Source organism: Lontra canadensis, unplaced genomic scaffold (assembly GCF_010015895.1).
Source record: "Lontra canadensis isolate GAN:19392208 unplaced genomic scaffold, GSC_riverotter_1.0 scaffold68, whole genome shotgun sequence".
Lineage (NCBI taxonomy): Eukaryota > Metazoa > Chordata > Mammalia > Carnivora > Mustelidae > Lontra > Lontra canadensis.
In genome coordinates this window covers 10,818,044-10,845,938 of record NW_022631062.1, presented here as the reverse complement: position 1 = coordinate 10,845,938, position 27,895 = coordinate 10,818,044, and the positions used below count along the sequence as shown (strand labels likewise).

The 27,895-nt window shown below is 52.1% G+C and overlaps 1 protein-coding gene across 1 annotated transcript; it reads left to right on the top strand.

Annotated features, from left to right (window-relative positions):
* The first annotated feature begins 272 nt into the window (after window positions 1-272).
* Window positions 273-27,895, top strand: LOC116880852 (granulocyte-macrophage colony-stimulating factor receptor subunit alpha-like). The gene is given in 15 exon segments (XM_032880273.1): window positions 273-315; window positions 540-701; window positions 4,739-4,831; window positions 5,484-5,581; window positions 8,551-8,736; window positions 16,896-17,022; window positions 17,148-17,277; window positions 17,774-17,958; window positions 19,827-19,960; window positions 22,037-22,060; window positions 24,100-24,235; window positions 25,577-25,670; window positions 26,038-26,104; window positions 27,436-27,843; window positions 27,845-27,895. Coding segments are annotated over 15 exon segments (1,938 nt in total).

Here is a 27,895-nt window from a genome sequence, read left to right as displayed (position 1 = left end):
ACAGGCCGGCAATGGTCGTCCCCACTCTGGAGAGTGCTGGGCACGTAATTACCCCGCTGGGACGCGGGAGCGAGTCCTTTCTGAGCTCCCCCACCGGATCCGTCCATCCAGGCATCATGGAGTGGGGTCGTTGTGGAAGAGGGAAGACACAGGCTCCCACAGCGACGAGGATCCGTCCCATCGTGGGGAAGCGCTGGGGAGATGGAGAAGCCTCGAGGACCTAAGCCAGGACGGGAATCCTGCCCATCTCGGAGAGCTGAGCTCGAGGAAGCATGACACAGAGCACCGAAACCCCGAGCACCCCAGAGGGACCAGGTGGGTGATGGGCCAGAGGGATTCTGCTGCACAAAAAAAGAGGAACTCGGAGATGCTGATAAAAGCAAGGGGCCAGCTTCAAGCTTGCATCAGACGCTGGCTGGGCTGGAAAGCTTCCTGTCCCGTGGGGAGATAACGGGGACCCCGCCGCCCACCGAGAAGGAGGACCCCGCGGAGGGCAGACAGGACATTCCTCCAGACGCTGACCTGAGCGTGAATCGCAGGCGGGCGTCTGCACAGAAGGCTGTTGACCCGCGTTCTGCTCGTGCCCTCGGGCACCGCCGGTCTCCATCGCCCCGTGGACCACGGCCTCACGGGCGGCCCATCAAACGGGCAGGACAGCGCTTTCCAAACGGGCGAGAACATTCCGGAAAGCTCGCGGACGAGTAAGTCTGAGGCTTCTCGCATCTGTAGGGCCCAGTGGCTTTGGCGTGATTCTACGGCCGGGCAGGCTGGGAATGGTAGAGAAACCCGGTGCGAGCTCCGGGCGCCCTCTCGGGTCGGCTGGGGAGTGGACCGGCGGGCTGAGCACCCCCGCGGCTCGGAGACCAGAGCCACTGTCTCGGGGAAGCCGCCGCGGGAGCGTGGTTTTCCCAGACGGGGTGCGCGAACGGGTCGCGGCATCGGCCCGTGTGCACAAGGCCTCGATGTCCCTCTTTGGGGCGTTTTTAAGGTTATTAAAGTCACCGAGGGTCGGGCTTCGCATGTTGATAGCTCAGGTCTCTCCACTTGGAAGCAGAAACCACTGAACCCAAGAGCAAAGTTGAGACTCAGGCAAAGTTGTGGGGTGGTGGGTGGGGGTGTCTACAGCCTGAGGCAAAGCAGCGTCTCCGGGAAGAGGCTGGGTACCCCGATAAGGCCCGGCCGGAGGTCGGGCGATCTCGCCGGAATGCCAGAAAGAAAGCAGACCAGTGCCCAATTCAGGACTAAACGCATCGAACCCCTTTGAATTACGTTTGCGTGTTTTCGGTGTGATAAGGACCCCCGGGTTAATTTTGGAAACGCCCCACTGGTAGGAACACACGGCGAGATATTTTTCATTGAGACGGGAGCTGAGATTTTGGCCTCAAGAATGCCACGGGAGGGAGGAAAGCGGGCAGGAAAGCCCAGAGGACAAATGAGGGGCACATTGACAAGTGTCAGAGAGAATAGAGGGTCCCGCCTGCCCTTGCACCGCCCCCCCCCCCCCAACGAAAGGTCAGGGAAGCCAGCGGGGACATGTCTTCCAGCTCCCGCGGTTGGCACAAGGTTCAGGGAGAAGAGTCGTCTTATCAAGGACGGTCGTGGGCGTGCACACCCGAGGAAGAAGGAATCCTGTTTGTTCATAAAAGGTGCCGAAGAAACGGGGCGTCCAGAAGGCTTAACGGGCAGTCGTTGGGTCGACGCCAAGAGAAGGGCAAAGGGAGACTCTGTGAAAAATGCAGAAGTCCCAGGCCTGGCGCTCAGCCCCTCATCGCTCCTGCGTGGGCGCCTTCACATCCCCCGGCCTAGACACCGCCATGTCCCTCCGCGGGATGCCAAGCCCCGTGCGAAATGCAGAAACACCCACGTTTTCTTTCCGCGCCTCGGTGACACAGCCTGTACGTCGTGGCTCCTGTCGGTCTCTTGTGAGAAGAGGTTTGAAGAGGATAAATGCAGCAGTTTCAGGACAAATTGGGAGTTTGTGGAGGGGACAGCTCATTCCCAGGAGGTGCCTGGGGTCCTGGATTCTGATTCTGTCCACACTGCTGGATGCTCCGAGATGACAGGACTGCATGTCCGCAGGCTGACCTGTTCCGAGGAGGGTTGGTTCCGAGAGACACACACCTGCCCCCAGCTCCCACCTCCGGAGTCATCAGGAATCCGTGCCTGTCTGGACCCCACTCTTGAGCCCTGAATGCAACACACACAGACCCCTATCCTCTGTCCCTAAGACTCATAATGCAGACACCGTGGATGGTGGGGACAGCCTTAAACACTCAGCATCACCACGCCTTGTTTTCCTGGAGATTCTGCCGTGGGATCTTTTCCCTCTAACCTCTTAGATTCTGTCCCTGACCCGGCAAATTAAGCAGATAAAGGATTAACAGGGAAACCTGCCTTAACTACATATATAGGCACTGGGGTTCACACAGAAAAATGCGGCTCAGGGAAACAGCCAGATGACCAGGGTGGCTGTTACAAATAGCCCAGATATGCCGATTTCAACAACAGATGTTTATTGATCCCAGACCTGGAGGCTGAGAGTCCAAGATCCAGGCAGGGCTGAGTCTGGTTCCTCCTAAGGCCTCTCTCTTTGGTGTGTTGACCCCGTGCCCTCCCTGTGTCCTCCCATGGTCATCTCTGTGCATGTCTGTGTCCTCATCCCCTCTTCCTATAAGAACCCCCGTTCTATGGAATCAGGGTCCATTCAATGGCCTCATTTTACCTTAATCTCTTTAAAGACTCCATCTCCAAATATAGCCTCATCCTGAGGTCCTGGGAGCAAGGGCTTCTACATGTGAATTTTAGGGGGACACAAGTCAGCCCCCAGGACTCCCCTTTCTTGGAGAAGGGACACGTCCACCTCACTGCTCACAAGCCCCCTTAGGCCAGCACCACAGCTCCTGATGCTGAAGATGACTCTTTTCCCTCAAAGCATTTTCTCCTCTATGGGCTTCACACATTCCTCTGGAACTTTATCGCTGGGGCCTTTCTCTGTCCCCTCTGAGTTTCTCCGCAGCCGACCCTGAGGTTCTGCTGGCCCTTCTGTGGTCTGTGTTCACACGGCTCCTGACCCAGCACAGGCCCTTCCCCAAAGGGTTCACTTCCCCTGGCCCAGCCACGTCGGTCCTTCCTGTCCTGAATGTGCACCTCCAAACAGACCTCGAACTTCCCTTTGTGGCCCGCGTATGTCACTGTGTTTCCTTCCTTGTGGGGAACATTTCAGCAATGATCCCGGAGTGGCCGATGGACATCAGTGGCGTGGCGGGGCCGCCCCACCCCCACCCCCCTGCCTCAGGGGAAGGTGGGAAGCTGTGAGCCAGGAGGTGCCTGAGCCCTGCCACCAGCAGGCACAGGCAGGTCAGCCCCTGCTTTAGGGCTGACCCACAGCAGGTGCACAGAGAACGCCTTCCAGGAGGGCTGGTCTTTGCTGGACTGGTCCAGAGCACCTACCTCCCACCCATTGCTCTGGTATATGGAGCCCTGCACCCCAAGCTGAGGGGCCAAGGTCAGTCTTGAAAGGCACCACGCCACACTGCCCTACAATGTACCTCTTGGGCATATGGAAGATTTTGTGCAACAGGCCACGGAGAACCAGCAGAAGCAGGAAAAGCTCTATATGACTCCCTAATGACCAGAAGACAGAGGACATAAAGTTCCCCATCATGAAGGAAAATTTCATTTGTAAATAAAGTTTCTAATGCTTTAAAGGTTTCTATACCAGGAAGATGACTACACCCACAGATTTCTTATCATCTGAGAGATTCTTATGAACAAGAGCCTGTATTTATCACTCATTTCCTGCTTTCCCTTTCCCCATAATTGCCTTTCCCCATTCAAAACACAGAAACCCCCTTTCCAATGTTGAATTGATGACGGTTTATAAGCCCGATCATCTGACTGTCTCCCTGAGCCGCATTTTCCTTCGAGAACCCCCCATGCTTATATATTGTAGTTCAGGCTGGTTTTCCTGTTAATCTTTTATCTGCTTAATTTGCGGGTGTCGTGAACCGAAACTAAGAGGTTAGAGGGAATCGATTTTTTCCTCCCCTACAACCTCTACTCTCTGACTCTCTCATTTCCTCGCCTCCGTCCTAGGTCTGTCCTATGTAGGAAGACTTCTCACTCACTAATGAGACACAGAGCAGAAAGGAGTAGACCTGCTTCCTCCAGGTAGGGAGATAAACATCTCTCATCCCTGGAGGTTGGAAAGAGGCTAAAAACACTGTGACAGCCTGAGGGGTTTGTGCACTCCGAGTCTCTGGTGGCCTCCAGGCTCATATTGGCTCTTTCTACAAAGACATTTCATCCTTGGAGCCCTTGGGCAGCTCAGTTGATTAAACGTCCTACTCCTGATTTCAGCTCAGGTCGTGATCTGAGGGTCATGAGACGAGCCCTTCACTGGGCTCTGTGCTCAGCAGAGAGTCTGCTTGGAATTCTTTCTCTCTCTCTGCTTCTCCCCCTGCCCTTCTCTCTAAATAGTAACAATGATAATGACGATTTTTTAAAAAAAGGTTTTCCATCCCGGTCAGGTGACCTGTGGCCTCACTCCGGGTGGTGTCCATTCAGCTACTGAGGCCATCCCCTGTCTGTCTTTGTGTCCAGCCCTTGTTGATCTGCACTGATGCAGAACTATTAGAAAAGAAAATCACTCAAAGATACAAAACCCTGCCCCGGCAATCACCAGACACAGAAAGACCTTCCATCAGAAAATTCCATTTTTTTGGCCTCTGCAACACAGACAGCTCCCAGGTCCCTGCCCACGTCCAAACGGCTTTTAAAGCCAGTACTCATCACATGGACTCCAAGGCAGGTGACCTCCCTGTGGACCATGGTCTGTCCCTAACGATGATGCCAGGAGTGTTCCTGCCTGCTGGGACCTTTGTTGTATAGGAAAATGGTAGCCCCAGGGGCTTGGCTCAGGATGAGACAGAGTTGCCTCACACCCCAAAGTGGCTGCTGGGGACCAGTATCCTCACCATATTCCTTCTTCTTTACTGCAGGCCTCACTTCTGCCCTCAGCCACCCTGCACAAGAGAAGCAGCCTAAAATAATCCCGATAGTAGCTCTGGGGTTTGGAATGGTTCCCCACACAAGCATCTCAGCAGCACGAATGTGGGTGGGACCAGCAATGGCCAGTGACAGTGGGGTGGGGAAAATCACGCCTGGTGGGGAAAGTTGGTTCACTACCAGCTTGCAGAAAGTGGTCATCAAGGAAGCATGTTGAACGTACTGGTGCTCTGGGGGGAGTTCCAGCAGAGTTTCAGAGGTACTGTGATTTTGCAGGGAACCAGGGGTGTGGGAATAGGATGGTGGCCCCACACAGTACTGGGATGGGGCACTGCTGGCCAAATAAGGTGACGGGATGCACCCCAAGAGCTCCTGCATATTCTGTAAAGGCTCATTACTGCTGACTCTCCTAAGGACGATAAGGGAGGGTCCACTTTGGGAATCTGACCTCTGACCTGGGTTCTCCTCCTGTGTAGGTGCAGCACTGGGGCTGGTGCATGGCGACCATGCTGGGTCTTGTGAGCTTTCTGGTGCTCCTGAATTCGGCGTGCTGCGGACGAGCACAGCTGGGTAGGTACAGGCAGGGGCTCCAACGCCAGGGTCTGGGTGGGGTGAAACTGCCATACCCCCACGCCAGAAGGGGACAAACATCCCTCCCCCAGACCCGAGGTATCTCCCCCCACAACCCCCCACCCTGGTAGAGGAAGGGGTCCTTTTGCAAATCAACCTATAAGTGGATGTTTAACCTCTGGCAGAATCAGGGACTGAAAGGTCAGTCAAACCTAGCTCAGGTGTCAGACTTTCTGCCTATCCTGGGAAAAAAAACTTATTAAAATGCAAAAATTTTGGATGCCTGGGTGGCTCAGTCAGTGAAGCATCCAACTTTTGATTTTGGCTCAGGTCATGATCCCAGGGTCGTGGGATGGAGTCCCACATGGGTCTCCTTGCTCAGCGGGGAGCCGGCTTCTCCCTCTGCCTCTGCCTCTGCCTCTGCCTGTGCTGGTCCCCCTGCTTGTGCTCTCTCGCTCTCTTTCTCTATGACAAATAAATAAAATACTAAAAAGAAAAGAAAGAAAGAAAGAAAATCTTTAAAAGTATATATTTTGAAAACAAAAAAATCTGCCAATCCACAAAACCTGTCCACAAAGGTGCAAGAAAATGTAGAAATCGTAGGCAGGTGGCCCAGTAAAGATGGCTCAGAGACAGGGAGAAAAACATCCCCTGGTTTGGAGCTAGGGTCCTGGGGACGTTGGGGCATCTCTCTTCCCCCGAGGCTGAGGACGGGCATTCACCTCTCTGACGACCACATTTCACAGAAGCTCCAGATCTGGGCCCAGACATTCTGGAATTTTGATGCTTGCAAAGCCCCTCTGGGAATGGCCATGTTCTACTTTGTACTTTTGTTGCCTTTGCTTTTGGGGTCAAGTCAAAAAAAAAAAAAAATCATTGCTTAGACCGACGTCAAGGAAGTTACCAACTTGGCTTTATGTTTTTATGTTTTTCTTGCCTAGGAGTTTTGTGGTTTCAGGTTACACGTTCAAGTCTTTAATCCAGTTTGAGTTAATTTTTTTTGTGAATCTGGTTAGTGGTGTGGTTTCACTCTTTGGCAAGTGACTGACTGCTTTTCCCAGCAGTCAGACTGCTTTTCCCACCATTTTTTGGAGAGACTCTGCATCCCCCCATTCTATATTCTTGGCTCTGATGTTGCAAATTGGTTCTTTGTGCTTCCCCCCCCCCCCAACAGGGAGAATTAAAGTCCTCATGGTTAGTTTCTACTTGTCCTCCCCTGTGGCAGGTTCCTTCCTGGTCCAGGTGATGCATCAGGTCCCCCACTCCCTGCCCCACCCCAAGAGTCAAAGCCCACCCAGAAGGCACAGGACAGAAGCTCCTCAATTAGATTGACACAGGAAGGCCCACTTTCCATTCCCTCCCAGAAGGTTTAGAGGGTCCTAATGTCTCCACAACCTGCCCTTTGACTTTAAATAGTTTCTGTAACTTTTTTCTGTATTAAATTTTTTTTTTCCTGTATTTAAACATTTTTCTGTATTTAAGATTTTTTTATTTTTATTACTCTATATTTTAAGAATCAGTTTCTGTATTTTTCAAATATTATTACTATAGCTAATGTGTCTGTATTTTTCAAATTATTTTCTGTACTTTTCAAATTATTGCTACTGTAGCTAAGTTGTCTGTATTTTTTCTTTTTTCTTTTTTTTTAAGATTTTATTTATTTATTGGACACAGAGAGAAAGATCACCAGTAGGCAGAGAGGCAGGCAGAGAGAGGGGGAAGCAGGCTCCCCGCTGAGCAGAGAGCCCGAAGTGGGGCTCGATCCCAGGATGCTGAGATCATGACCTGAGCTGAAGGCAGAGGCTTAACCCACTGAGCCACCCAGATGCCCCATGTCTGTATTTTTTCAAAATTATTATTGCGATACCTAAGTTGTCTGTGTTGTTCAAGTTATTTTCTATATTTTTCAAGTTATTTTCTGTATTTTTCAGATTTTACTACTATAGCTAAGTTGTCTGTATTTTTCAAATTATTATTGCTATAGCTAACCTGTCTGTATTTTTCAAATTATTTTCTGTATTTTTCAAATTATTATTGCTATAGCTAACCTGTCTGTATTTTTCAAATTATTTTCTGTATTTTTCAAGCTATTTTCTTTTTCACATTGTTACTTAGCTAACTTGTACTTTTTGAACTATTTTCTGTATTTTTCAAATTACTGTTGCTATAGCTAACTTGTCCATATTTTTCAAATTATTTTCTGTATCATCTGTGTTTTTCAAAATATTACTATAGTTAACTTTTGTGTATTTTTCAAATTATTTTTGTTTTTCAAATTATTGTTGCTATAGCTAAGTTTTCCATGCTTTTCAAATTATTTTCTGTACTTTTCACATTATTATTATAGCTAACTTGTACTTTTCAAATTATTTTGCATATTTTTCTAATCATCACTATACTTAACTTGTGTATTTTTCAAATTGTTTTCTTTATTTTTCAAATCATAACAATAGCTGGCTTGTATTTTCCTTTATTTTTTAGAAATATTTTATTCATTTATTTTAGAGAGGGAGCGAGAGAGAGAGAGAGAGAGCGAGCACAGGCCAGTGGGGAGAGGCAGAGGGAAAGGAAGATTCCCCACTGAGCAGGGAGCCCAATGTGGGACTCGATATCTGGACCCTGGGATCATGACCTGAGCCGAAGGCAGACGCTTAACCACTGAGCCACCCAGGCAAACTAACTCGTATTTTTCAAATTATTTTCTGTATTTTTCAAATTATTATTACAAAAGCTAAGTTTACGGGAATGAAGTGACTTCTCATTACGGTTTTGTTACCCATTCCCCTGATAACTAATGGTTCTTTTCATGGGCTCATAAATGTCCCTGAATTGTTCACTTAGAAATGGTTTATTTTGGGCATGAATTCGGCCTCAGTAAACAAATGTAACAATCCATGCCTGATGTTTGCAGATTATCTCCCCTGACTTGTAACTGTAACATCACCTGGGGAGGGGGTTCTAATTCCTACTAAGTTTGTTTATTTGTTTCTAATTACAGCAGGCGAGAATAGATCTCCTATTACAAACATGCAGCTAGATTCAAGGAAAAGAATGTTAACCTGGAATTACATAAGAAATGTGAGTGAGCAAGAGTGCATGATATCTACCCCTCCCAACTCTCCCACCGTGCCCAGCTTTCCCACCATACAAGCCCCAGAGGTGAGTGCTCTTGGCTCATGCCTTACGGCTTTGCTCCTTGTACATCTTGAATTTTCCTGTGAAACGACTCTTGAGTCCCCTGCCTTGATTTCCACTCCTATTGCTCTTGTCAGCAAAGAAAAACATTTCCTCTATCCTCTTATATTCTGGGATAGGGACATGCAAATTAAAGTGACCAATGCCAGATTTTTCAGGGGGAAAAGACGTACAGATTTGTTCTTAGTGCAACTTTTTACATACATGAAGAGTCACAGAAGCAAAGTAAACACCCCAAGAAGGGGTCAGACTAGGAAGATTTCCTGCTGTTTTTTTAAAGGAGTGAAAAATTGAGGAGATATCATGATGAAGGAATAGGGATTTTTGGCTTCTACGGCCACTACATTGTTTGGAAGTGATTAGGGAATCAGTGGGTGAACTAGTGGCTGGTACATGTTATTTTAGTAACGTCTGTCTGTGCAGTGTCTTCTCAGCGCTGGTGGTCCTTGTCCAGTAATAAGGATCACTCTTCACCTTCCTGTCACAGGAGAAGGTGGGAAAACCCTTTGTGAAAGGGTCTTTTGTGTCCTGCTTTTATGTAGATAAGGAGGCAGAGAAGCCCTCTTTTATCTGTCCATTTGTCAGGTACCCCCTGCTCAAAATGATTTGTATGCCCAAGTGGTCTATTTGGGACTGGGGCAAATCCCATACATAGGATGACCGCTTTCACTCTGCTTCTATACGGTGGGAATAAAACTTACACACTACATCTCACATATGAGGGAGAATATAATCGCTGTGTTTTTGGTGCATGCCTTCATTTGATTTCTCCCCTTAATGAGGGAGGAGGGGGAGAGATGTGGATTTGCCCATTAAATGGGTTCCATTCCCTTCATGTTAAAACAGCCCCCCTGGATTCAGTTTGTGTTTTGGGGCTGTTCATTTATTCATCACCTAGTTCACACACTCCCTTAGTTTGATTCTAAGGATGTCAGGAAGGAAAAAACCTTGTCATCCACCCTCTTAGGTTCTGTCCCCAGAGGCCTGTGAATTAACATGTTGAAAGATAGATAAAGAAGAGGGAGAAAAATATATTCCCATGCATATGGAGCTTATAAAAAACAGAGCTCAATAAATAGCTAAAGTGGAGGATTTATGTACCTAACCAGTACGATAAAGGAAGGAGACAATAAAGCTCTCTACGGTTAGAACAAGGAGTTTTCCAGAAAACAAAAAAACAAAAAACAAAAAAACAAAAAAACCAGGAGATAAAGTTTGGAATCATGCTTGTTCATGTAAGTTTGAGAAGTTTTTCTGACTTTTTAGTGGCCCTAAAGCTTTGCCCAAAGAGGGCATTCATGGTAGGTTTACCCTTGATGTCCTTCCTGGAAGTTAAATTCACTCCAAAGAGGGAATTTATGGTAGCCTCATTTTCCAGAACTTTCTACTTTTAGTCAGATAAAAAAAAAACTCTCCGCAAAAATATTTCTTTTGGCATCTTTTGAATCCAAACGTCTTCAGCTTAAAATGATCTTCATAATAATTTGGGGCTTCCTCGGGATGGAGTGGGGGTTCCCCACAATGGGTGGGGATGTGCCCCAGACAGGAGGCTAAAAGGGATCCATGTCCTCTGCCCCAAACCCTGCCCCTGGGATGCTTCCAGCCCTGACATTCCATCCCTCCATGGGACGACCGTACCTTGAGACAACCCCTGGGATCACCCCATAAACCGATTCTAGAATGAAATGAGAATCCAGGCTGCCCAGGGAAAAGCCGAAACCCAGAATGAGCAGGTGGGCTGTGCTCCCGTACCCCTTTCCATGCAGACTGTGGCAAGGAGGACCCCTGTATCGTTATGGCTGTTTTTAGCAGGAAATTTTTTTTTTTTTTTAAGATTTATGTATTTATTTGGGGGATGGGAAGATGCAGAGAGAGAGGGAGAGAATTCCAAGCAGATTTGGTGCTGACCGTGGGGCCCAACGCAGGGCTGTATCTCCTGACCCTGAGATCAGGACCTGAGCTGAGAGCAAGACCCAGGGTCAGCCCACTGTCCACCGGCTCCCCATTAGGATTTTTTATATGGGTTCCTCTGGCACCATCTGCAGGCTGAGGAGGGTCTTGCATTGTCTCCGGAAATTAAAGTCCCGGGGAGCAAAGGACACCTTCCCAGGTATGTCCTGCTTTCAGGCAAGTGATCTGCATGGGGGTGTCTTCTGTCTGGTCTTTGCAATTGCCTTCAGCTCAAAATAATCCTTGTGCTGAGATGGTTTATTGGGAGGTGATATAGTCTGCTACGGTCACCCCTTAGGAGCAGGGATTTATGGCCCCCCGGGGTGGGGGCAGGAGGATGGAGCAAGGAGGGTTTCCCCGTAGGGGGTCGCAGAGACCCAGCTGTGGGCATCATTATGTACCTGTGCTTTTAAAAGGTAATGAAATTAAATTTTAACATAATGAAACAGATGGAAATGGGTCGCTGACCTTCCTTTATGAGTGGGTCATTTCTAAGCATTGTATCTCTTTCTGTGGCTTGATTGAATTTTTTTTTTTCCCCGATTTTAAGTGTTGGCTGTTGGTGCACGGAAGGCATTAATTTAATGGCTTTCCTGTCCAGGGTTATTTGTTTTGTTTTATTATTATTACTGTTATTTTTTTTTTTTTTTTACAAATTCAATATGTTTGGCGGAAGCATCTGGTTTTCTGAATGTCGTCCAGTAATTTAGGAACAATGTGAGTGTCCCCCTCCCCTCTGTAATGGTCTTGGCTTTCTGTTTCATCTCATTTTTCCTTGCAAATTCAAGAAAACTACATTTAGTGTTTCCATATGAATTACAACACGGCCTGTTGGTGAAAAACAACGGATATCAACAACAACAAAACCCCAAAGCAAAAAAACCATCTTTGTCCTCTCATTTAAGTGCCTGCTGTGCTAAGTGTTGTTTTTCTCTAGCACAGATCTGGCAAATTCTTGAAAATGTGTTTTTGGACCTCTGTCGAGATTATCCCTTTGCTTCCCCTCCTGTATGGACCTCATGAAAACAGATCGTGCACAATCTTGATGGGATTTTTTTAAAAAAATAATGTTGAATTTAGTGCATGAGCATGACATTTTGGGATTTTTTTTATAGCTTTACATTTCTTTAAAAAAAAAGGATTTTATTTTATTAAGTAAGTAATTAAGTAAGATTTATTAAGTAAGTCTGCACCCAGTGTGGGGCTCGGACTCACGACCCCATGATCAAGAGTGGCACTGTCCACCGACTGAGCCAGCCTGGTACACCCTTTTTTTTTTAATTTTAATTTTTAAATGAAACTGGTTCTTATTTTTATTTATTTATTTTTTAATATCCTGTGAGGGACACCTGGGGGGCTCACTCAGTAAAGCAACTGCCTTTGGCTCAGGTCATGGTTTCAGGGTCCTGGAATCGAGTCCCGCATCAGGCTCTCTGCTCAGCGGGGATCTGCATCACCCTCTGCCTCTCCCCCTGCTTGTGTGCATTCACACACACTCTCTCTCTCTCTCAAATAAATAAATAAAATCTTCTAAAAATATAAAATAAAATATCCTCCAGATGGTCTTAGATTCCAGCTCTGCCACGAACATAAAACCGAGTCCCTCTACATGTTCTTCAAGGCCGTCTGTTTTTTGCCTATGTGTGTTTTCTGTGTTACTAATCTCTGGTTCATTTCCTTCCGCCTGCTCTGAGCAGATTTGTTTTGAGGGTTTTTGCAGGAAAGGGGAAAAAAAAGAATGCTAGCTCTTTTGCAGAGAAGGGTTCTAATGTCTTAGATTAACTGAGTGGCAGGCCAACTCCTTCCTGCTGGTTGGAAAGTGAAGGTGCTGGAACCGGGGCCCTCGAGGGCTACCTTCTGGGGTCACTTTTGTTTTAAACGGCCTGCGTGGTGCTTCTAATTCCCTGCTGTCTCAAGACTTCCTTTGGGAAAACATAATTTTGTTTTTTAAATAGTCAGAGCCCCCCCCCCCCCCGCCCCTTCTTCTTCTTTAGTTGGGAGTTGACTGGGTTATGGTGTTTTGTTTTGTTTTGTTTTGTTTTGTTTGCAGACTCAGAAAACGTGACTGCACTGTCACTGGGATTTTGAGTTTTCTGTGAGGCTGCCCAAAGATGCTTGCAGGGAAGACGGGATAGATGCGGGTTCAGTCAACCCTTGAAGGCATCTCTGGACTGTGGGTTTTATCCCCTCTTTAGCAGGCCCCGCTGAGGGAGACCCAGCTCCGGGTCAGGACGGGGGTCTCTCTGCAGCGGGAGGACCTCCCAGGAACCCCCGGGGGTCTGCCTCTGGCTTTCAGCACGAGATCGGGCACAGACAAACAGATGTCAGTGATGCTCTCAGTCTGTTTTCCTACGTTCTGAACTTGAGGAAATCGGAGTGTATGTAAGACATACTCCTGGTCGGACCCCACCCAACCAGCCCCGTGACCAGTGAATGCCCAGGATTCCTTGTCGGCCAGGCCACCCTGCACCCACGGAATCCGGGATTTCACAAACAGGATGCTGCTGTACTCACTTTTTTTTCTCTTTTTTTCCACGTGCTCTGTTTTTCCTTTCAAGTTCTTTTTAAATCTCGTGACCTCATGGGTCACCATGCTTAGGCTCCATATTTAGCACGAGACGCCATGTGGGGCTGTTTGCCATCACAGCCCCGGCGAACGCTGCTTTGCCCATTTTTTCCAGTTCCTCATTTTGCCCCCATAGGAGTGTTCAGCGGTGATGCCACGGTAAGGGGAAAAGGATTAAAAATACATATGCCCATGCAGTTGTGAAAGGGAACCAGCTCGACCCTTGCTACAATGTATACGACCCTTGCTACAACATATACAAACCTTGATACAATGTATATGACCCGTGCTACAATGTGTACAGACCTTGCTACAATGTATACAAACCTTGCAACTGTGTCTGGGAATGCAGACCCAAAAGGCTCCATCAGCCCAGCTCTGTGAAGCTGCACAAATAGACAAATCCTGGTAAAAGAAAGTACATTAGTGTTTGCCAGGGGCTGGGGAAAGGGGGTGAATGAGGCCCAGTTAGGGGGGCATGGGGGGGTGATGATATTCTGGAACTAGACGTAATGTTTCCACCACATAGCAAAGGTGCCCCACGCCACTGACGTGCACGCCTAAGAGGGAAGGACACGGTCCATTTTGTGGTTATGCCTACTTGTCCACGATAAAAAATTAAAATTTAAAAAAATGGTCAAAAGCTAAAGTGCAGAGCAAAACAGAAATACATGTATGAATATGTAAATGGGTCAGACAAAATCCCCTGCCCGGCTAGAAGGCCAGCACGGGTTGAGGAGCGAAAACACCGCCTATGGTTGAAATCAGCAGGAAACCGGGATGCAAGGGGTTCCCGGGCATCCTGCTCGGTCATGGCAGAGACGGGAGGGACCTCGCCTTTTCTGCCAGACACAACCCGTGAGGCACCTGTTCTCTGTCCTGATCCAAAGGAAGCATCCAAATCCCACATTCTATTTCTGTTTTTTTATTATTGTTATGATTTTCATTGTATTAAAAGTCCCATCTTTTCAACAAGTGGGAAATTGTATGTTGGAGCAAATTTCTTGCCGAGACAGGAGGCAGGAGCCCCTTACGGACACTCCAGATGCAGAGGCTTCCGGGCCCCTGACAGACACCGCTGGGACCCAGAACCCCAGAACCCGGCTGCATCCCCTTCAGCTGTAAAAGAGATTCACACACGTGTCCAGGAGACCCCGTGCTGTTGCCCGTTTTCTAATGGATGCTAACAAAGAGGCAGGAGGTGTATTTTATCCTTTTTGGAACTAGAAAAAAAAATATATATATATATATTTTAAGATTTGCATTCGGCCTCAGGATGGGTGATGACTGGGACAGTTTTGTGAGCCCTTGATGATTGAAGAAGGTGCTTTTCTCCTCATCTTGCTCACAAACAGGCCCCGATGTATTAAAACTTCTTTTCAAACATTTTCCCCCCCAAAAAACCTCTGAATGGGTCCCCTGCTGGTGGCCTCCTGGTTGGCGTTTTAAGGCCGTCAATCACCCGATTTTTATGTAAATCTGAGATTTTCCTGCCTGGATGTTTTAAAGGGGCTCTTTGTTCTTTGTATAATTCCTAGGCTGTTCCCCTTACGAAGAGCTTGGGGGGAACCCTCCCCCTCTCCCCAGCCCCAGGTCGTCCTCGCTGATCATCCTTTTTCAAAATGCGTATTTGTTTTAGGGTTCCCGAGCAACCGTTTCTGTTTGTTTGTTTGTTTCGTGCAGGAAAATCTTTTCGCGATAAAGGGTTTCTGTAGACTCGGAAATGGCACGTGTCCTAATGTCATTTCTAGGAAAAAAAATAAATCATCCTTTTATTTCCTATGGCAGAATCATTTCGCGATTTGAGTCCTCATTGATTTTCTTTACACAAGAGCAACCCCCTCCCTGCCCCAGGCCTGGTGGGCCTGGTAAGTGCCAGGTCACCCAAGTGTCTCCAGGACCCCTGACCCCTCCCCCATTGTCACCTGGCCTTGCTTCCAGAATCGTGGATGCTTCCTGAATCCCCTTCCAGAAGCTGTGCTGGAGGGCAGACCTGGCTGGATTCTCAGGGATATCCACGCATCTGATCTCCCCCCACCATCCCTCCCTGACCCCCAGGGCACTGTGGCCACTCACCCCCCTGCATCCCCAGTAACACTTCTTGGGGAACTTAATCAAACACAGATTAAGTGTTAAGAAAGCCTCCCGCACAAAGACAAAACAGCCGTATTACTACAGGAGCATTAATAAAATGCGTTCACAATTGATCACATCAACCAAGACCCCCCAAATGAGGACAAAGGAGGCTCCGGCCAGGATGTTGGCCACCAGCTCTGACCTTGGGCAGAGCCTCAGAGTCACGCAGAGGACTGGGAAAACTGTATCGTGGTGCAGGCACGCAACACCACTTTTGTCCACCCTCTTAAGTTCTGTCCGCGAGGCTCTGCAAATTAAAATGACAAAAGACAGACAAACTGAGAAAAGGCATGCACATTCTGTGTGCTGTTAAACATTTTAGGTGGCATGATGTGGATGTCTTGATAGAAAGAAGAAAATGCCCCCAAAGGAGTGGTTAGACCTGAGAGTTTGTATATGGTTTTTCACGAAGAGCAGATATATCGCACAGATGTGACAAGCGGCAGGAAGAGTGTTGGAGGCTGCTAAGGGCAGCAAATTGCGGGGGAAGATAGATATTTGAAGGACACTCTTGGAAGACATGGTTCATGTCAGTAGGGTGGTTTGTATGGCTCCGTCTTGGTGCTGACTTTCTGCCTTCTTCATGGTCCTAAAACTTCCCCCAGAGAGAGAGAGCGGGAATCCGTGTCATGTGTGTTTCTACAGGTTTCTGCTGTTAGTCTGATCAGGGAAGCTCCAGGAAGGTTTCTTTCTGTATCTGCTGGTTCTCGGTTGCTTCTGGGTCAGAATAATCCTTACGCAGCACTGGAAGCAAGGGCAGAATCAGGGACACTGTTGGTATCCCTCAGATCCTGGCCATTCTGGGCCAGGTGTGAGCTCATTGCATTAGTGCAGGGCGAGTGGTTTCCCAGGCCTCTCACTCAGCAGGACCTGTGGGCTGGTTATTATAGGCAAGGGTAGGTTTTCTGCAGGTCTTGGGGCAGGTGATCATTTGGGGGAACCAGGGGAAGCATTGGGTGAAGTTTGTCTTGCAGATTGGGGTCGATTTCCAGGTTGCTGGGTGTCTGCAATTGTCTCTGCCAGCGGGATTCACTCTGCCTTTCTTGGTCAGACCCACGGGGTGGGGACGCCTTCTGAAAAGGAAACGTGTGCCTGGGTTTTAGGCACAAAGGAGGGCAGTGAGTTTGTGTGTGTGTGTGTGTGTGTGTGTGTGTGTGTGTGTGCACCTTGCTTTCAGCTCAAAACAATCGTTGCACCCAAGTGGCCTCTTTGGGGTGACCTGTTCCCAGCATCAGAGGATCAGAGTCGGGGGAGGGATTCTCAATAATCATTTGAGTGGGATTCTTTGCCAAAACCGGGCTCAGTAGGTCAGGCATGAGACCTAGCGTGCAACAGGCTTGGAAAGGGGTCCGAGGGGTACTCGATCCAGGACGGGGACGCCCAGCCGTGGACCTCTCCCGGGGCGGAGTCAGGTTCAGGGGAGCCCAGAGTGCATGTGTGATGTGTGGGTTCTCCATGGCTCCCTTTCCAGGTCAGAGAGGACAGCACGTACTTCTGCATCTTCCGAAACCGCGTGCTGCATAGGGGAGCCAACCTGACCGTGAGGGTCACCTGTGACGGGGCCAAATTCCAGGAAGTCTTGCCTTTTGCGAACCCAGGTGAGGTCCCCTGAGCAGCTGGGCGCCCGGCTTCCGCCCGGCGCCGTGGGCACCCACTCGCGTCACCACTCGGGGGCTGCTTGTGGCGATGCCGCCTCTGAGAGCGTCGCTGGGTGTCTTCCCAGGCAGGGAAGGTTCCGGCGCCATGAACTTCTCCTGCTTCATCTACAACGTCTGTCTCATGAACTGCAGCTGGGCGCCCGGCCCCCGAGCCCCCGCCGACGTCTGCTACCGGCTCTTCTGGTGGGCCTCCCTGTAAGCCGGACGCCGTCCCTGCACCACCGGGGATCTATGTGGGGATCATAGCGGGAGAAGCCCAGCAAGTCGGGGGACCCCAGGGGGCTCCTCCCGAAAATGTCACAAAATCACAGAACCCTGGGAGGGGAGATGTGGCGTCTTTGCGGCCGCCTAGCTCTGAGTTGCAAACCGTCCTCCCGTCCTAAAGAGAGGACGAAAGCCACAATTTTGTGATGTTTATTGTGCACGGAATGGTTGTGATGGCTTTGCCCTGCAAAGGGCGGGATCCGCCCCTGTCTGTGCCACGTCTTGGCCGATTCCCTACGACGCATATCCCGTTCTGGTTTTGTGCTTATTTGCGGACGGATTTGTATCAGTTTGCGGTTTTTTGTTTTTTGTTTTTTGGGTTTTTTGGGAGGCTTTTCTGGGTTGGGGAGGAGGTCTCCTTGCTGATAATGTCTGCCCAGAAGGATACACAGTCAGGCTTTTCCCGCATCCCTTTTGCAAACGACAGGCACGAGGACGAGGCGGAGTGCGTGCATTACATCACAGACCCCACGGGGACACGCGTGGGCTGCCATTTCGATGAACTTGGTGAACCCCAGGGTATGGATAATTACTTCTTCCTACTGAATGGGACCAGCAGTGAGACCGCAATCCCGTTTTTGGACTTTGTTCCATTTGAAGCCCGTAAGATTGGTAAGACGCTCCCGAGACCTGTGTCCTCCCCCACCTGCCCCCTAGCCAGGAGAGCGGGCTTCACGCATCTGGGCTCACATCCTTGCCCTGTGGGACGTAGTCCTGGGTTCAGGACCAGCCTGAGCAAGGTCCAACGTCGGCACTCGAGGTCTGGGGAACAGAGAGAGAGAGACGGGCATGGCGGCCCTGACTGTCCCCTTGCGGTGGGATGCAGGAAAGGCATGTGTTCATGTCACGTACCCATTTTTGTTAATTTCTGCAAATTCCCTGCAAATCCTGAATTTGCAAAACCCAACTTATCATGGCTGCCGGGGTGGAAATACAGGGTCTGTCGTGTTATAACCGTGTTTCTGTTTAAAGACTTCTTACATAATGTACATTGCTGATGAATTAATGGCTCACCTAACGCCCACAGCCTATACCTCAAGACTGAACAATGCTTATCGCATGTGTGTATTTTCTCCAACAGTCACATCATGACCTTCGTGTGTGTAGGGATGCAAAAGAAGAAAAAAGTTTTCCTCTACGCTCTTAGGTTCTGTAGGCAGGGCTTGCAAATTAAACTGACAGACGCTCTATTAACAGGAGAAAAGCATGCAAATGTCATTTTAATTTTTAAGTTTGATATGCATGGGGGAGGGCTTCACAGAAAATAAAGGAAAATGTCCCAAGGAAGTGGTTAGATTCAGGGACTTATAAACAACTTTTTAAAATTTTTTACTTAGATACCATTTTAATAAAAATCAATTAACTGTGGAGTTAAATGAAAATGGATTTGTGCTTTTAGAAGTGGTAAATATATACGGAAAATAATAGGAGAGAGGGTTGTATTAGTGAGGGGTTTTTTGGTGCAGATACGATTTCGTGCTGACTTTCACGGACAGAAAACTTCCCCAGAGACGGGATTTGTGGCAATCTTAATTTCTCAGAAGTTTCTGGTTTTAGTCCGATAAGGAAAGCTCCAGAAAGTCTTCTTTCTGTATCCACGACTCTCGGTTGCCGGCGGTTCCAAATAACCCTTGTGCCAAAGTGTCCTGTTTTGGAGACGACGTGCCAGTCCCCTTCGTGCAAATCAGACAACACCCCAACTGCACGCTTGGGGGCCGTTTCACACGGTGATGTCGCCAACCCAAAGCGCAAAAGCGGGAATGACAGCGCACTCCACAGGCCACAGAACAGGCGCTGGTTTGCAATCCGGGAGCAGAAACCAGAAAACAGAGCTTTGCTGTGCACCGCATCATACGGGTGTATGCCCGTGGGGTGACCCCCATTTGTATTTTAATTTTTGCCCACTCTGCGGATTTCTGCAAATAACCTGGAGCATCATCTGTATCTTGCGTCGAAGGAAGGGGTCCTCAAGCCATGTCCTTACGGCGTCTGGCTCTAGACAAACCGTCTGGTGGATTGGTTGGCATTTTTGACTCAGCCGAGCGCTTGGAGGCTTTTAAGACGACAAACGGTCAACCTGCTTTGGTGTGTGCACACAGATCCTGGGTGACTTAGGTCCCCAGAGTTGTAGGGTGTCCCGGAGATGAGGCACAGAGAAGGAGGACATGCGTGTCTGCTGGCGTCCTTACCTGGGGTCCCGGCAATCTGCAGCAGGGACACGGAGGGTGGGTACTCGACCAGAAGGGGTGGCCAGCACCACGGAGGGGACAGTCCTCTTCATGCACCGTCAGCTGGCTTGAGCCCTCCCGTTCCAAGCCCAGTTTGCCTTCTGTGTTTTGTTTTGTTTTGTTTTTTTCCTGCAGAAGAAGAAATATAGGACAATTTCCTACAGAGGTGCAAACCGCCAGGAGCCCCCTCCATAACTGACCCCTGGGCGTTTGGGAGGGTTTTTGCTGTTGTTTCTGTGTTATTTCCCATAGAAAAGTACGACCCCCCAACAAACATCACGATCGCCCGCAACACATCACATCACATTATCCGGTGGGAGAACCCCGAGATGAGATACGAGATTTCGACTCAAGTCTTGTATTATGAGCTGGACATCCAAAGACCGGTAAGAGCCCCCGACCTCGGCGAGGGAACTACAAGCCGTGCTCGGTCCCGTCTGCTCATGCAGAGCTCAATCCTGGCTCACAGACCAGAGACTCTGCTCCCGAAATTTGTTCTCTGGGAACTCCTGTGCCCTATACCCCACACCCGTGGTTCATTCCTTTTTTTTCCCTCCATGAAATCTGCTTCTTTATTTTTAGTTTTTAAAACTAATCTCTATGCAAAACGTGGGATCCCAAGACCGAGGGTTGCACGGACCTCTGCCTGAGGCAGCCCGGGAGCCCTGAAATAGTTTATTTATTTATTTTTTTGAGTCACTTTAAGTTTGTAACAGAATTGAGGGGAAGGTCAAGGGGCATGCCCCACACTTCTCGTGGTCCACACATGCACACTCTGCCCATCACCGTTCCCATTAGCTGCCTTTTCTAGAACATCAGAGTTGAGACCCTAACAGGACGCAGCCCCTTTCTTAGCCTTTTTGGAAACAAAACGTGAAAATGGGCTGGGAATGGGCGGCTCACGACAGGTGCCCTGGGAGCAACCCTGAATCTTCAGCTCGCCCACCTGCTCCCCGTCTCCTCAGCACACCCGTGCCGAGAGAGCTTCTGCAACCTGAGATCTGGTTGCGTCCCCGAGTCCTGGAAATTGGGGACTTCCCACAGGACACTCAGCATCTCTGTTTCCCCATGGCCTGGGGCCTCACCATGCACCCCAAACCCAGAGCCAGGGACGGAAGGTGACTCCGGGATTCAGCCCCGAGCACCCCAGACCTCAGGGCCTTTGCACATACCTCACAGACGCAGCTTCCTGAGCACAAGGATGCTTTCGTTATGCGTATGGCAATGGCAGAGCTGGATGCTCTGGGCACACAGTAGGTGCTCAGTAAATGTTGCCGGCCCCGTCCCACACCCGCATGGTCCTTGACATCACAGTTTCCACATACTTCAGGGCTCTGCAGGTGACCCCCAGGCCCCGCCCAGGTGTGAACTACTCATGGCGGGTGTCTTTCAAACCAGAAATGAGGTCGTGTCCCTTCTGTCCTTACAACCCTTGCGAGGTTGGGTGTGGGTCTTGGGTTAGAGTCAGAGCCCTGGAGACGACCCCCGGGAGTCTGTGGCATCCAGCCCTGCCTGCCCACATCCTCCTCCCCGGGGCTCCTGTGACTGACATCACATGAGGGACCTCCCATAAGTGACCTGTCACAGATGACCGTACACAGGGAACTATGCCCAGCTGACCTCACACGGGTTCCAGGCAAGTGATCTCAGGCAGGTGGTAACACAGGTGACCTCACACCGCTGTGCAGGCCTGAGCGTCCCGTGCGTGTGAAGCCCTAGGTGGGCCGCGAGCTCCGCTCCGGCTTTCTGCCCAGAGCCTGGCGGGCGCACTCAGAAGGTCTCTGAAGGTCTCTGAGAGGGTCAGTCCTCACTAGACATTTGAACATCTAGTGATGCAGGAAAAAGCTACTCTGGGCGTTGCCTTCTCCTTCCTTGCTAATATCCCCGGAGCAAACTCAGCAGCCAGAGACAAATTCACAATAAGGAAACTTTGTGATGAGGAGGAAAAGCTGTTCCTCCACCCTCTTAGGTCCGGAACCTGAGGGCAGTAAATTAAATAAAGGAGGGAGGGCAAAGACATTCATATGCATATAAGAGCTTACAAAAGATGTGGCTCTTGAATAGCTCAAGTAAGGAGCTTACTACCTACCTAACCAGGGGACAGGGAGAGGGAAAGAAAAAACTTCCAGAAGAGGGACAAATGGGTTTCTAGAAGAAACAGGGGATAAGAACAATAGTGTTGATGCTTGTTGAGGCAGGTACCAGTAGTCTTGTTTGTCTTCTTCTGGGCGTGAAAGTCCCCTGGAGATGGAATTTATGACACATTCCCCGTCCATCCTGGAAGGGACGTCTCCCCAAAGGGGGAACTGATGGCATGCCTCATTCCCGGTTGTCTGCTCTTTGGCAGATAAGGGAAGCTCTGAGAAGGGTTCTTCATACCAGTTCTGGGGGTCCAGGCGGGTTCCCACATTTGCATGTAATGCTGAAACCCCAGATGCTAACAATCCTCCCTTTTGTTACAGGATAGCGCTTCCAAGACAAACCCCGTAAGTATCTCTTCTTTCTCTATGCCTCCTTTGCGTGGACCCGGAGTCACATCAAGCATCAGTGTTCACAGATCACCTCGCGGTGGGGCCCCCATTAGCCCCTTCGTGGCCATCAGGCTGTTAGTTTCAGATTGAGAAGCTGTGTTTTCTGGAAAGCCTCTGACTCAGCTCAAGTCACGGGTCACTGTCTACCCCGTGGACAGAGCAACGGTGTTCTTCCAGACGCGACGCCTTGGACCTTTCCAGTTCAAAGTTCATCGTGCGTTAAACACCGTCCTGCAAAAACTCATGTTGCCCAGATGCTCAGAACAGAGTCTGGTTTAGAAACAGCGTCTTTGCAAATAAAAGGGAAGGATCTTAGATGAGGGCGGCCCTAAATCCAAGACAAGTGTCCTTGTAAGAGACAGAAGAGGAGACACAGACACAGAGGAGAAGCCACGGGAAGATGGAGGCAGGGATGGGAGGGACGCGGCCACCAGCCCAGGGACGCCTGGAGCCCCAGAAGCTGGAAGCGACAGGAAAGACCCTCCCCTGGAGCCTCAGGAGGGAGCACAGCTCTGTCCTGCTTGCATCTCAATGGCCCTGCTCTGCCTGGATCTCAGTGGGGCTTCTGGACTCCAGAGCTGGGGGAGGATAGTTTTCCGTGGTTTTGAGCTGTGGTGTATGTGGTCATTGTCCCTGTCACCCCAGGGCACTCACACAGAGACGAGTATCCCCGTGTACCCTCTCAAGGGCAGCAGGAACCCCCCACCTCTCAGAATCTGTCTCATCCTTCACCTGGGTTCCTGCAGGCATCACCTGCTCCTACGCGATGCCGGTGCCACCGGCAGGATGCTGCCCGTGGGCCACACTGGCAGCGGCCGGGACAAGTGCAAAGAGGGTTGGTGGCAGTCTGAAGGTGTCCCTGGAGGCTGGCCTTGGGGAGACAGGTGTCCTGTCTGGGCCCCATCGGCGACTCGGACGACATATGAGACCTGGTGCACCACGGACATTGGACAAGCAACATGTACAGCTTCTCGCTGCCTCGGGGGCTCTCCTTGGGGAACTGGGGGAATCCCTGTTGTTGCCCTCAGCTTTTCTCTGCATGGGCTGGCCTGGAAGCTCCCTCGATCCATGCTGGGGCCCGTCCAGTACCTGCCCCAGGGCTGTTGTGGCTGAGGGGCGAGTAGCATGGGATCCTCAGGGTCCAAAAGGAGCCGCACAGCTGATAAAGGCAAGATACTTCATCACGGGCGGGTGAGAAGAAACTAGGTTCTTCCAGGCAGGAGGAACAGCGAACAACATGTCCTGGGGCTTCTGGGTTGTGCAAACTTGGGTCACTGTCCATTCTCCTATCTACGCTGCAAAGAAACACCAGGGCCCCTGGAGCAAGCAGGGGGGTAGGGGGCTCTGTGCCTCCCACTCCGCCCCCAGGACGCGGTTGGATGAGACGGGGATTTGCTGGGGGTCATGGCGCGTGAGGAAATGCATCCCTGCCCCCGTGGACCTGCAGGCTGGGCCTCCTTCTCCTCGCTGACCGCTTAGTGTTCCCGTCAGTCTTACTCCGCTGGTCTCTGGAGACCGGCACATGCTCTGTGCCGTGGACGCAGAGGTGGTCCTCATCCAGAGGGACACGTGAGGCCTGTCTCAGAACTGGCCTCATTTTGGCCCCAGGAGGGGATGGCAGACCCCTGGAGCCCGGCCAGCTCTGTCGCATTCAGAGTCCAGCTGTGCCCCCAGAAACCGCGAGGCCAGGTGGGGCTCCTGTCCACGCACCCACCCTCGGCTGTCAGTGTATAGATTTGCAATAACCGCAGGTCGGGCCCTGAGGGCGTGGGGACTCTGCGCTAGCGGTCGGCGCAGCTCGGGAAGCCGTGCGCCAGGGCGTGGAGTCCACCTTCCCACGGGAGAGCCCCTTAGGGTCCCTGCTTGGGGCCAGAGAGATGCGCGGATGTCCTGGGCCTCAGGTGTCGTCCCTGCACGGACCCCAGTCCTCAGACTCCAGGGGACCCTCCCGCGTCACCAACGCTGGTCCCAGACGGTGCCCTCTTCTCTTCAAGGTTTTCCAGAGGGGACAAGACGCGAATGTGTACGTGGTGCCGCGTTCTGCTGTCAGGCCGGACACCACGCTCCGGGTGAGGGTGCGCTATCTGTATAACGAGCTCTGGAGCGAGTGGAGCCCGACACTGCGTCTTGGTGAGCGCCCGACTCCCCGTGCGCCGCGGATGGATATTGGACGGGGTCCCCCTGCGCGGCTCCTCTTCCGGGTCTTACCAGGACAGCTGCCGTTGCGTCCAGGGCGAACTCATCTGGAACCCCTCACTTCATCACACCTGAGATGGTCCTGTTCCCATAAGGGCCCGTTGCCAGGTTTTGGGGTTAGGGCGCACGTATCTTTTGGGGGATCCTTTGAGCGCACAAGCACCCCACCCAGCGGAGGTGGCTCGGGACAGGCCTTAAGGCTCTCTGCCGAAACACACCACCTTTAGTGTGTCCTGCTGCTGTGCGCCCCCTCCCGCGCTCCTGGGATCACCGTAGGAGGACGACCCCAAGAAGGAGCCACAGGGCACAAGCCCCCGTGGGCTACTGTTTCCTTAGCCCTGCTCAGGTGGTCTGGAAAGCCCCAGATGATGGCCACACCCCAACCGAGCGGTGTCCCTTTCCCCAGAAGGGTCAGCCAGGGCCCAGGGGAGCTCCACCCGTCCCCTTGGATGCCCAAACACCCCCTCTCCTTTATGGGGTCAGCGAGGGATATCCCAGAGCTTGTGGTTTGCAACGTGACAGCTCTCACCATGCGGTAGCGCTGGCGGCAGGAAACGGAAATGGAGGGTTTTATGGCGCTCTGGGGGCCTGAGGGCGGGGGGTGTCCCTCACCGGGCCTCTCAGCGTACTTCCTTGCAGGGGTGGCAGAAACCCCATAAGACAGGAGTCCCACACATCCGTTCTGGGGAGCAACAGGGCAGGAGCTCCGAGTATGCCCCAGCTGGATGCCCTCTCCCAGAGGACCCCCGAATGCAAGTGTGGGGCTCCTTCTTTCCAGAGAACAGGTTCACGGCTCTCCAGAAGTTGCACAGACCGCCCAGGTCACATCAGGGTTCCCCAAGGAAAGTCTCCAGGGCAATATAGAATACACCCCTGTCCCACCCTGGAGTTTCACAGTTACGCATTCATTCCTTTGGCTACGTAGCACCGTGTTGAAAGTGAACGTCCATGAGAAGGAATGCGTTGCGTGGTACTAGTTGTGTCCTTGCGCAAATGTCTATGGTGGATGGTCTCTCGGGCGTAGGGCATGGAGGAGACGGGCTGGGGACCTCCGGGGGGGCGGCGTGGGCACAGGACCCGAGGGAGGGTCCATACTCCCCCGCCGGCCTTCCGCCTCCTCTGGAAGGCTGGTCTTCCTCCGCTGTAGCCCTGCTTCTGCCAGCATGCCCCTAATCCTCCAGTAACGGGGTCGAGGGTGGGGGGGCGCATGTGCGCAAAGCTGACGCCCCACTCCCGCGCTCGCGCTCCTGACCCTCTGCCTCTGTCCCCGACCAGGCCTCCCGGAGCAGGATTTCCACGGCGCCCTGGTCGGGGTGCTGGTGGTGGCCACGGCGGTGCCCACGCTGGTCCTCGTGTGCTTCTGCAAATGGTGAGCCCCCAGCCCTGGACCCAGGACCGCCTGCCCCCGCCCTTCCCACCGCAGTGCAGGACCCCAGAGCGCGCAGGATGGCCAGGGGAGGGCGAATGCAGAGTCCAGGCTCGGATTGCAGGTTGCTGAGGGCTGGCGAGGAAGGCGGAGTGACTGTCCAAGCGGTGCGGGTCGGGGCGTCTCCCGCTGCGCCAGCCGCGTCTGTCCGGGGCCACATGGCCACAGCGGCGAGGTCGGTCTGGACGGTGCGAACCGGGTCTGGCCGCTGCAGTGCGCGCGGGGTTTCTGTAGGAGGGGTAGGGGGCCGGGGCTCCAGGGTGCGCCCCCCGGCTTGCTGGGCCCTAAATGGTATCCCCCTCCACGGCAGGTACAGTCTGTTCCCCCGCATCCCGCAGGTGAAGAAAGAACTCACCGGGACCCTCTTCTCCCCGGAGGTGGGTGCGCCTGTTCCCGGTTCCCAGTCCGGAGGCCGGGGCTGCTCCGAGGGTTACGGCGTGGTTGGGCAGGGGTGTCCTGAGCTCGCCAATGCTGGCGTGCAATTCCGAGGGAGGGGAGAGGCATGGGGGTCCAGCTGCCTTCAGCACAAAAGTCCATCCTCCTGGGAAGGGGACCTCACCACAAAACTCACAACTTGGGGCTTAAGACAGAAGCAGCCCCTGGAGCAGGGGAAGGGGGGTGACCCTATTTCCCTGCCAGAAATGCCAGTCCAGTCCTCAGGCACCGGGAGTGCTGGTCTCCCTCTCCCCAGTCAGACAGCCCTCATCAGGAGACCCCGAACCTATTACATGGGTACAGACCCTGTTTCCACACAGAGCTATCTCTCGTGGTTCTGGCTGGACGTGGAGTCTGCGGACCACCACTCAACCCCTGACCATGGTTCCCTGGGGTTGCCGCTGGCTCTCGGGTGAGGGCCCCTCCCCAGGATGGCACCACTGCTCCTTCTGACCCTCCTCGTGCATCAGCCCCACATTCTGCCCGATGATGAGCAGAGGGACGCCCCCAGCACAGGGGCTCTAGTTCAGGCTGGAGGCTGTTTCCTTGGGAAGCCCACCCCCTTGGGCTCCCCCTGGGGCTTCCACGAGGCCCGGGTGTCCTCCCAGCGGGGTTGAGGGTTCATGGAAAAAATTGGGGTGAGGTTGGGGCTTTTGCAAGGGGCTTTGCCGTGGGTCTCAATGTTCCAGTGGGAAGGCCTTGTTGAGTTAGGGGACCAGCCCGACTTCTCGGGGTTCCGTCCACAGCCCACACTGTGGCTGGCACAGGTGGTCCCCAGACCCCTTGCAGGACCCCCTCCTGTAACACAGTCCAGGAAATGCTGCTCGTCTGAGAGCCCAGAGCAGCCGGCAGGTGGCTGTCAGGACCCCTACTTCACAGTCGGCACAAAGGGACCCCCCCCATAAGGTCCGGGATAGAAACAAGATTTTCAGGCTCAGGCTGGCTGGGGTCACCCCCTCTTATACAGGGGGGCCTCCCTGAGTCCTGAAGCAGTCATCCCCTGGGTCCCCCATGGCCGCCACCGTCCAGGCTGGAAGGATCTGTGTCCTCCAAGAGGGACTCTGACACCCCCTCTGTCTGGTCCCCGGAGCCTTTGCACCCCCCAGAGGAGAAGCCGTCCCCGTGATGGGTCCGTTCCATCCCCTCCCCAGCTCCCGACGACACGCGTCCACATTCTGTGTGTGGATTTGCCTGTCCCGGACATTTTGGATCTGGGGGTCCCATGCTACGAGGTCTTACCTGTCTGTTCTCCCCCAGAGCATCGTGCTTTCAGGGTCCGTCCACGGGGCAGCAGGTGGCAGAGCTCTGCTCCGTTCGTGGCTTAGTGACTTTCCCCCGCGTGCACTAGAGGGAGGGCGTGTCCACCCTTTGGCCACGGGGAACCACGCAGATCCGCACAGGCACTTTCTCGGTGGCACAACGAGGAGCTCGCGTGTGGGTGCCCTCAACGCTGCCCGTCTTCTGTCTCCCAGGTCTCCTGGGACGAGGGCCGCCCTCCGCCAGGCTCCCAGGAGCCCGAGGACGTCCTCATCGTGGAGGACCTGTCGTGACGGGCGTGGCTTCGGCCTCTCCCCGTGCCCCCCGCCTCCCCGGAAAATGTCGCGCAGGAGCATCGCACGCTCACGTCTGGGGACGATGTCTCCCCCGACCCCCACCACCGCCACCCAGACCCCGGCCGCACGGCTTTCTGGCTTCGTGCTGGCGTCCACGCCGGGGGCGCTGTATGCGTCTGA